The sequence below is a fragment of the Ranitomeya imitator genome, chromosome 6, assembly GCF_032444005.1.
Source record: "Ranitomeya imitator isolate aRanImi1 chromosome 6, aRanImi1.pri, whole genome shotgun sequence".
In the NCBI taxonomy this organism is placed as follows: Eukaryota; Metazoa; Chordata; class Amphibia; order Anura; family Dendrobatidae; genus Ranitomeya; species Ranitomeya imitator.
Genome location: NC_091287.1, coordinates 338,874,106 through 338,885,008, shown reverse-complemented (window position 1 = coordinate 338,885,008; position 10,903 = coordinate 338,874,106). Strand labels below are relative to the sequence as shown.

Below are 10,903 nucleotides of genomic sequence, written 5' to 3'. Positions count from 1 at the left end.
ATAGCAGAAAAATTATGCTAAAAGAACAGTTGAGAAAAAAATGAGCAGCTTTTTAAAAAGTGGAGGGGGAGGCAAACAGAAGAAAGGTGAATACATAAAATAGGCTAAAAAAAAGGCAAAAACACCAACAACTTGGCAAAAAAAGGAACAAAATCAATCTTCCCTCAGAAGACTCCGCACACAGTCTGAGGTGTCAGGACTCACGGCTGACCGTTGTTCACGTCTATGTTGTTAATAAAGTTTAGTGAAGCCCACACTAACGAGCTTTCCCCCTCGTCATGTGAGGAGACGTCATCAGCGGCTCTCGGCTAAACATAGGGAGCTCCAATGTGGGCGCTACCATTTGTGGAGGGGGGGTGTCGTAATGCCGCGTAGAGCTGTTGCTATGCTATTCAGGTGCTAATTGTGGCGCGGTTTAGTATTAGACATTGCAGTGTGTCCTTTTTATGCCTTTAAGAATGGAGTTGGGCCAGCCCAGTAATGTTGTAAATGAGCGCGCCCTCTGTCTGGTAATGGTATAACCCAGGAGGATCCCTGGCGGGAGAAGGCAGGAGGTGACGCAGCGGCGGCCATCTTCTCCTTCTGTGTGTGGTGCTGCTGGCTGTTTGTGGCCGCTCCCGAGCTGTGAGGACGCCTCTGCGTGTTAGCGCTGCCTTCTTCGAGAACATAAAGGAAGACGGGTCGGGGTTTTCGTCAGTTCTTGGACTGCGTGGTGTCGAGGCCTTGGCCTGCCTCCTCCCCTCTCACAGCGAGACCCCCGGTCCGGAGTATGGGTGGGTCGGGGTGGAGTAGGCTGTACAGCCCGCTGAGCAGTGCGGCTCACAAGCAGAGGGGTCCGTTGGGGTCCCTGGTGTTTTCTTGACATGGATCCCCCCGGAGTGATCACTCTCCTCGCCGCCAGCCTGCCCCCGAACAGCCGCCACCCTGACAGCAGCACTCCGCCTCCAGCAGACATGACAGGTCGCCGGCGTGGCTAGGACAGCAGCCCCCTGTAAGCCCCGCACAATCCCACACATACAAGTCGCGTTGTTTCCTCTCTGTCGCCTCTGATCACGATATGCCCTCGTGTGCCCCCTCATCCGGCTGGTGACAGGGTTCCTCTCCTAGTGTACGCCCGCCATCATGGTGTTCTTCCCTATGGGGTGCCGGCTGATCTTCCACATGGGCTTCCTCTCTGCCCCCAAGCCCGGTATTTTGGGGCGACTCTGCTGTGAACACCCCACCCCCACCTGTCAGACGGAGAAATAATCTCTAGCTGTCTCTTGCACTGTAATAGGAGGACAAGGGGATCTGTAGAAGTCAGTGACGTCATCTCTTCTCATATGATGCAATCTCGGGGCCGGCTGAGCAGTTTTCCGATCTGTGAGCAGGGAGGCCTACCAAGCAGGATGGCTTTTGATTTTATGGTATAGGCTAGTAGCCGGTGACATCTTTGTTTTTTTCCATTGTTGGCCCCCCCCGCCCTAGCATTTTTTTAACAGTTGTGTTTCTGGTTTTCTCCATGTATATGATGCCTCTCTTAGTTTCATCAGATGTTAACCTCCTTCCTGTCATGGTTGTCTGGCCGCTCCGTTTCCTGACCCCGGTAGTATGACAGGCCTGTCACTAGTAGTGCTGACCTGACTGAGTCATTGAAAGGAGGTAGCATGGCTTGTTTCTGTTGACTTGGGTGTCTCACATGCACAAAAAGAAAGTACCCGAAATTTAGCGATTATTTTTACAAGTTTTGTAGGCCTTTGTGGCGGCATTACAAAAAAAAAAATGGGGGACCCCAACTCACGGAAGAAGCAGGCTCTGAACAGACTGCGCTCTCAGCTAAGAAAGAAGAAAGAGTCTCTAGCTGACCAGTTTGACTTCAAGATGTACATCGCTTTTGTGTTCAAAGATAAGGTAAATTGTCCTCCGGGCTACAGTTACTGAGCAGTTCATCTGTTCCTGGGAAAGCTGGAGATGACAGCTCGGTGCTGGGGTGGACTCCTAATGCTACGTTCACATCTGCGTGTTTGGGCGCAGCGTTGTCGACGCAACCCAAAACGCATATACACAACGCTGCGTTTTATGATGCCTGCGTTGTCCAAAAATGGGAAAGTTCAGGGAAAACGCTACATGTAGCGTCGGACGCGCCCTGTCTAGTGCACCCAAATGACGCATGCGTCGTACAACGCATACCGGCGCATGTCCATGGGCCCCCCATGTTAAAGATGGGGGTGCATGACGCGTGTGTCGGTATCAGTCGACGACGTTGCGCCCGACAACGCAAATGTGAGCGTAGCATAAGTGGTACATCTGTCACATGCAGAGATGAGCTACAACTGCTGTCAGTGCCATAACGGCTGCCATATTGGTTGTCAGCCTAGGAACAGACTGAATTAACTTCTTATTGGTATTTCATTTATTACAGTCCAAATATTTACAGGAACCTGGCTTCAAGATTCAAGCGGCATAACAAACAAGGAACATGTATCAAAGCCTGGCTGAGCGATTGCTCAGGTATGTCTTACTCTAAATCTCCTGCTTAGGCTGGAGTCACACTTGTGAGTGTGACGCGAGAAACTCTCATATCAATACTCGGGATCGGAGCGTTCACCTGCATAGAAATACATGCAGCCGCACACTATGGTGCCGGTATTGATGCGAGAGACTCGCATGTGTGACCCCGTCCTTAGTCCAGGACTGACATCTCTCCACACTTATCAGAGATCTGTGGGGCAGGCAAAAAATACTTTCTTGAAATGCTTTCTAGCGTTTGAGGAAAAACCTTGTTGGATTAGTGCTAATTTGTATGGTGTTTTCACAGGCTCCTCTGGAGCCATGTCTAGGATGCTTTGTTTATTGCCCTGCAAGTCCTTGGTAAAATCTGCCTTAAAAATTGGCACCAAATAAAAAGTTCAATACCACAAACCAGGAATCCCAATTGATCAGCTGTTTGAAACCTCAGCAGAAGCCTGATCTAACTGGTGTACAGTGTTGGAACACCACGGTGCCGAAAAACTGCTTGGACGCTCCTGTGTAATGCTGAGCGGCACCTATTCTAATTATGAGCTGATCTGCAGGAGGTGACTACAGTTGAAGGTGGAGGATCCCCTTCTAATCTGATACTGACCTATGCTAAGGATTTGTCAGCGATCTCAAAGTGGCAGAAATTCCCCATAAAGGGGTTGTGCACTACCAGGATAACACCTTGATCGATGTTTGGCCCCAGTAAAATAATAAAGCCAATACTCGCCTCCTGTGCAGTTCCCACGGTGTCTGCCTTCGGTCTCTTCGGGGCTCCAGTGCTCCTGTTGTAACGCTGGTGTCTAATCAACGTCACAGTCTCCGCCTCTGGATAAATCGAACATGAAGAAGTCTGAGATCTGCAGCCCAGATGCTTCAAGTTCAATTTGTCTGAAGACTGGGACAGTGACGCCAGCTGGAGTCACAACAGCACGGGAGCCCCAGGAGAACTAGTGCCAACACTGGGAACGGCACAGGAGGGGAGTATAGTTTTTTTTTTTTTTGTCGGGGCTAAGCGAGGGGTATGAGAAGTTGTCCAAGTAGTGGACAACTTCTTTAAAGATGTTTAAGTTTTTACTTTGTAAATGTGCTTTATAAATCAATATCATTTTATAGCAAGGTATATGAAAGAGAAAATATCTTCTCTCTAGATGAGTGGATCATTTTGTGGACTCTGGTTTAGGTCAGTGGTACTCAGGAGCTAGAAGATAGAAGTCATTGAGATCTCTTGCCTTCTGACGTTCCTGGCTCTGCATTTGATTAGCCGGGTCTGGCACGTCATTTGTGCGATGTGACACAGGTAAGAGATTCGTGGGCCTCCCTGCTAACCACCATGTACCACCGACCTGGATGCTAAACGGAGTCCTGTGAATTGACTATCCAATCTTGTCTCCAGGAATTTGTGATCTCGTGATAATCGAGAATTCATTAGCCAAAAATATCAATATCATGCAGTTAAAGAATGGCGAGAGGACTTGTGCAATCTCATTGACACAACTTGCAATAAGTTCCTCCCATCGTGCACATCACTGCCAGGGTGACTGTGAAGTTGTGGGGTATCCTTAATTGGCACAAGATCTGTGATCTGAGTCTATAGTAGTACTTGGTGTGTTTATAAAGAACACTCGCCTATATGTAGATAATCTCTAATCTCACTGCAGCAGGTGAAGGTGTGCATGCATATCAAATTTAGGTTTTTGCCTTCAATGCATCACGGAATATGCCAAAATGACAATTTTTTTTAAGCCCCAATAGAAGATTAGAATCTGATGCATTTAGCACATTCTCAAACATGGCTTTCATATGCGATATGATCATGGCCTAAGTTGTCCGCCTGACTCTAGGGATTACTTGGAAAAGAAAAAAAAAAGAAGTTTGCAACTTAATATCTTGGGTTTAACAAAATGGTTTTTATGAAAACCTAAAATGTGGCTTTGTAATTCTTCTGTAGCTTCTCCTGTGCTGTGAACCCAGTTCACAAGAATGCGCTTATTACATCTCATGCTGTTTTTTTCTTTTTTATAATAGAAAAAGAAGTCGGCTCTCTTTGAAGTTGCTGATGTTATACCAGTTATGACTAATAACTACGAAGAAAATATTCTGAAAGGCGTGCGGGATTCCAGCTATTCCTTGGAGAGTTCCCTTGAGCTTCTACAGAAGGATGTAGTACAGCTTCATGCACCTCGCTACCAGTCAATGCGCAGGGTAAGGGCTCAGTCAGACGAGCATATTTATGGACTGCACACACTTATAAACTAGTGCACATAGGCAATTTCCTACACAAACTGAAGGTCCACATGTGGCAAAATCACAACATGCCTGTTTTATGGCCCAGAATATTGTGTTCAGTAGAAGGTGGATAAGCACACAAATAATACCTGCAGTTAGTGGGTGTGGCTGGCTTGATTTTTTTTTTTTTGGTGTGTGTGCGCGCCATACTGCCATTTGAACCTGTCTGCAATTAGTCTTCTAGTTTCACACTTGGCTTCTGGATTTCCCTTTGTCGTCTTATTGATTATTCACATGAGTAAAATGTAAATGCTTGAATTCGGATATACTAATTTTCTAAGGTCAATGTTAAACAATCTGTTCACTGTCCAAGCTACAGTCTACTAGGTGAGGCACATTTAAATTACATTTCTCTCACTTCATTGGGGACACAGGCAACAATGGGTGTATGCTGCTGCCACTAGGAGGTTGACACTATGCAGTAAAAAAAAAATTGGTTCCTCAGAAGTATACACCCCACCGACAGGAGCTAAGCTGGTCAGTTTTAGCTTCGTACCAGTAGGAGGTGGACTTGGGTCTTTTACTAGACCTATATTTAGTATCAGATTCTAAATTTACCTCAGTTTTTGTCGTTTTCTTTTTCGGATGGATACAGTGTGAAGTCACACTGTACTCCCACATAGAGACAGAGTACGTCGTGTACTGCCACCCCGTATCCTCGTGTATGTCTAGCCAGCAGGACCTCAACCCCTAACATGAGTGTTTAGATGATCCAAATATTGGCCCCCGTTTCATGTCAACTTGCCCACCAGAGCCTGTCTGTTTCAGGAGGCATAGATGTCCCTCAACCCCAAGAGGCTTGGATGTTTCCGGATGATCCTAACATCACCAGGATGGAGAGGTACATCCTTTTCTCTTCTCTCAGCACCTCTGTTAAGAAGTTCAGCTGAAGATGAAATTCCATCATGAGGTTTTGTTTTGCCCCCCTCCGCCCTCTGTTTTCTCATAAGGATTGTCCTCTGATTTAAAGTGGACCTTTTTTAGTCTGTATGCCCCTTCAGGAGGGTCTTTTTGTGTAATCCTGAGTAGTGATGAGCAACTATACTCGTTACAAGCATGCTCGGGTGGTCTCCAAATACTTCGGCGTGCTCGGAGATTTAGTTTGTTGATGCAGCTGCGTGATTTGTGGCTGCTAGACAGCTTGAATACATGTGGGGAATGCCTGTTTGTTGGGGAGTCAACAAACTAAATCTCCGAGCACGCTGAAATACTTGGAGACCACGCGAGCATGCTCGGGAAATCTCGATTAATGAGTATACTCGCTCATCACTAATCCTGAGCTTAGATCAGACCTTTTGGTCCATATGTCCCTGTGTGGGATTTACATAAGGATTATAGATGGGTACAGGTGTTTTCTCTTTAGCCTCCATGCTTCCCCCTTCTGTCTCACTGGCCTCCCCTTTTACTTTAGGCCCCGGCTTCTGTGTGGCCTAGTTGCTGTGGTTAGCTGCGCCACCTTCCTGGCTTTTTCTCCCTCCTGTCGCAGGCACGCCCCCTCTTCCTCCTGTTGCGGAAGCTGTTTTTTTTTTTTTTTCCAGCATCCCTTTGGGAGTTTGACATTGACTTCGAGCTTGGCCTTCATTAAATCCAGTTTGCACTTTAGTCAACCCAATCTCTGGGATTTGGAACTAGGTGTCTCAAGCCAAATTTGCAGCTTTCATTCCTGAAGGACTCTTTACTTTTTCCTCCTGTGCCTTCTTCCATCTGAAGTTTCTCTCAATTTCTGCCTACTGGCAGGTTAGTTCTTCATGCTTCGTTTTACTTCATTCAGACAGAGGAAGGTTCGGGACCCTTGGCGTCCGCTAGTTTCCCAGCTAGGTACCTTAGTTTTCTATTTTATTGGACTGGTCTGTGTTCTTTGTCAGGTTGCTTCTCCTACTTTAACATTAACTGACCAGCTTGGCTCCAGTCGGGGGGTGTATACTCCTGAGAAGGAGCCAACTTTTTATTGCATTATGTTAACCTCCTAGTGGCAGCAGTATATACCTATGGTTTCCTGTGTCCCCTAGTGAAGGCGCCGATAGAGATTTTACAGTAAGAACCCCAAATGTTCTTTGTATTCACATATATATATATATATATAATCACTTGTCTGCATTTTATAGGATGTAATTGGGTGTACTCAAGAGATGGACTTTATTCTTTGGCCTCGGAATGATATAGAGAAGATTGTTTGTCTTCTGTTTTCAAGATGGAAGGGATCGGAGGAGCCCTACAGGCCTGTATTGGCAAGTATATTTTGTGTGTATGTATAACACCATTTCATACAGCCATGTGACTACAGAATAGGAGTTAAGCCTTACGGTAAAAACTTCTTGGCATCCTGTTTGTACATTCTTGTCTTTGAAAATATGAAGCTATAGGCTATATGCACACATTGCCGATTTGACTGTTAGAATCTGCGCCTTTTTTGTTATGTGCACATGTTGCAGATTTTTTTTTTTTTTTTTTTACCTCTGGATTTCTATTATGAAATTGGTGCAGAAACGCAGCAGATCTGCAAAAAGAATGGACATGGTCCTTTTTTTTAATCTGCGATTTCCATGTGGATTTTTCCGCCCCATTAGCACAGCATTTTTATTTTTTGCCATTGATTTGCATTGTACTGTAAATCGCTTGCGTATCTGCAGCATTTCTGTGTGGGGCAAAAAGAGCTGCAGATCCGCATGAAATCTACAGTGTGCGCACATACCCTTAGGGTATGTTCACACGTGGCATCTTGGCAGGTTTTTTTTTTTCTGCAGCTAAACTGCTGTGTAAAACTCGCACAGTTTTGCTGGGTTTTTGTTCAGCATTCAATTGAATAGGTGAAAATCTGAAGAAATTAACATGCAAGCAAAAAATGTGCATGAGATTTTTACAAAAATGCCATATGTAAACACCCTTGGTAAGATCTGATTACCAGTTTGTACTGATGGTGTCTTGATCATAAACTTTTTTTTTTTTTTTTTTTCCTTCTTCTTCTATAGGCAAAGTTTGAATTTCATCATGGTGATTATGAAAAACATCTTCTGCATGTACTAAGCCGGAAAGACAAGACTGGAATTGTTCTGAACAATCCTAACCAGTCAGTGTTCCTCTTCGTAGACAAACAGCACTTGCAGGTTAGTCTCACACTGCCACACAAGCCTAAACGGTAACTATAACTTGGAATTACTTGAAAATTGCACATCATATCTGCAGAAACTTTCAATGCACTGCATTTAAGTTTGTTTTTTACTGTAAAAAAAAAAAAAAAAAATCCCACATTGATCTGCTGCATGCTTATGTTGTATTTCTGTGGATTTCACTTTGTTGAAATATTCTGCAATCTGCAGAAAAAAATTCCCATCTTACATATTAAATTTGATCTGCCTACTTGGCCTACAAAAAAAGAAAAAAAAATTTGTAATAGGTTCGTGATCTTTCTGTGAAGTAACTGATGACACGCATGCCATGCCAAGTGATGTGTGAAAAAGCCCTTAGTTGTAAGTTTTTCGGTGTACAATATAAAAAGCGACTTGGTCTGTTTTTCATTTCTGCAGACTCCTAAAAGCAAAGCCACAATCCTCAAGCTATGCAGCATCTGCCTCTACCTGCCACAGGAACAGCTCACCCATTGGGCAGTTGGCACCATTGAGGATCACCTTCGCCCATACATGCCAGAGTAAGGTTGTGACCAGTCAAACTGGGAAGATCAGTTAATTTTTGTTCATATCCAATCTCAACAAGAATATGGACTCATGCTCCGAACACTTGTACGTTGTGAACCGTCATGCTGGATAATTTTTTTGTTTTGTCTTTTTGTTTGTTTTTTTTTCATCACTTTAGTACCTGAAATAATTTTTTTTTTCTTTTACTTCCTTTTTTGCATGGACCTTGTGAAAGAAGGGATGTTCTGAAACATCTATGCTTTAGCCTTGTAAAATGTGAAATGATGGGACTTTGGCACACTGAATCAAATGTATCAGAAAGCACAAGGTATTATTTGTTTTTGTGGTCTTCCCATTTGCACTGGTCATATCCCCCTAACAAAGTTTGTTAGACTATAGTTGGGTGAAACATGAAAGTAACAGGTATGCGTAACTGCTTTACCAAACTATGAAAGCACTATCTGAATCACTTCATTTAAGTAAGGATTTTCCGCAGTAAATAAAGGCTGGCCTTGGACAGATTTATAAGAAATCCTGCTACTTCAGAATTTGCCTTCATACCTTAGTTCTTATTGCAGGAATGAGACAAAGTGTTCAGGCACTTGACAGTTTTGATCTCTTATCCCAGTTGCTGCATACAATCTGCATTTCCCACTGTGAGTGCATTAACATTTAATATAGCCACTGCAGACTTCTAGGCTATATTAATGTAAGTCAAGTACTTGGGAACACTGTGGAAAACACGCTCTGGATGGAGGAAATGATGCATAAACCTGCTGGTATCTGGGCAGTTATTACTTTTTCTAGAGTAAAGTAATACTTCTATAATAGTAAACCCATGGTGGGTTCTTGAAACTAAGTTATAAAGCAGTTGCAAACTGTAATGGAAAGTTAAAGCGTGCCAAGTTGGATAAGGATATTTTTTTTATTTTGTGCAATGAAAATAAAGTTGACTACTGTATTGTATTGAAAGAAGGCTTTGCGCAAAGGGTTTCAGTACCTTTTTTGATTAAACTTGTATAGGCCTGCTCCCGTTGGCTAATACTAGTGCTTACCTGGTTTCAATTTGTATCTAGCTTTTGTTTGAAATTGGATTACATTGAAAATCTAAAATAAACAAGCTTAAATCTCCATGTCCACATTGTCTGTCTTTAATTGCTATCCAATGATTGTGAGAATCTAAAATAGTAAGTTTCTAGTACCGTTAAGCAGTGTGAAAGCATAACTTAGAGTAATCGGGAGAATGTTGCCTGCACAGCAAGGAGGAGGGTGGATGTGCTCTGAGCAAGCTCTGCTATACAAATCTTTTAGGCTGGTTTCACACGTCAGTGGCTCTGGCACGTGAGATGAGTTTCCTCACGTACCGGAGACACTGACTCACGTAGACACATTAAAATCAATGTGTCTCTGCACATGTCAGCGTGTTTTCACAGACCGTGTGTCCGTTTGAAAAACACGGAGACATGTCAGTGTTTGTGGGAGCGCACGTATCACACGGACCCATTAAAGTCAATGGGTCCGTGTAAACACGTACCGCACACGGATGCTGTCCGTGTCCCGACTGGGTACCACACACCGTGCAGGAGACAGCGCTAGAGTTAAGCTAGATAGAATCAATCAGCTCTACTATCAAACAGTTGTTCCCCAGATGATTTATGGCCGGACTAGACTTGAGGGATGCGTATTATCTTCCTATTCACGCTGAGCACCAGAAGTACCTCAGAGTGGCGGTCAAACCTGACATTTCCAAATTGCAATGCTCCTCGCGTGTTCACAAGTTATGCTGGAGGTGATGGCTTATCTACGTCAACAGGATATAGTAATTGTGCCATATCTAGATGATTTCCTAGTAATAGGAAAATCTGCCTCCCACTGTTAAGAGCGCCTGTCTAATACAATTTCATCTTTACAGATAGTAGGATGGATTGTGAATTTAAAAAAAAAAATCCAGGCTGGTTCCAGAAACCCTCCAGTCCTTCCTGGGACTACACCTGGACTCTAAGTCAGAGGTGTCTTCTCCCAGAATCCAAAAAGTTGACCATAATCTCAAAAGTTAGTTGAGCAAAGGACAGCCGCACATGTACCTAAGAGAGGCCATGTCCCTCTTGGGGTCACGCTCACCTCCTGTATTCCAGGAGTCCAATGAACTCAATACCATACTAGATCCTTACAACATAAGATTCTATATGCAAAGCAAAATTGTCAGGCGTTTAGACAGAAAGATTACCTTGTCTGAGGTACTAGATTCCCTATCTTTGTGGTTAAATAAAAATCTGTCCGGGGGGGGAAGGGGTTCCATGGACAATAAGACACTCTAAAATAATTACCACTGACGTTGGTCCAGACGGGTGGGGTGCCCATTTGGGGGAGAATCTAGCTCCAGGCCTCTGGAACACTGAGATATAACATTCCTCCAGTTGGAAGGAATTGAAAGCAGTTAATCATGCTTTGAATTGTTCCTTCCCCAGCTCCAATGATCTCATATA

At 44.0% G+C, this 10,903-nt stretch overlaps 1 protein-coding gene across 2 annotated transcripts; it reads left to right on the top strand.

The window, feature by feature from the left end:
• Positions 1 to 544: 544 nt before the first annotated feature.
• On the top strand, positions 545 to 9,554 carry C6H6orf62 (chromosome 6 C6orf62 homolog). 2 transcript variants are annotated; one of them, XM_069730885.1, is made up of 5 exons: positions 546 to 1,890; positions 4,525 to 4,701; positions 6,891 to 7,013; positions 7,755 to 7,889; positions 8,310 to 9,554. In XM_069730885.1, the coding sequence occupies exons 1-5, from the start codon at positions 1,762 to 1,764 to the stop codon at positions 8,433 to 8,435; spliced, it is 690 nt and encodes a 229-aa protein (XP_069586986.1). In that variant the 5' UTR covers positions 546 to 1,761; the 3' UTR covers positions 8,436 to 9,554. The 2 variants fall into 2 exon arrangements, with proteins under 2 accessions (XP_069586988.1, XP_069586986.1); XM_069730887.1 differs by lacking the exon at positions 6,891 to 7,013 and having other exon boundaries at positions 545 to 1,890.
• The last annotated feature ends 1,349 nt before the right edge of the window (positions 9,555 to 10,903 follow it).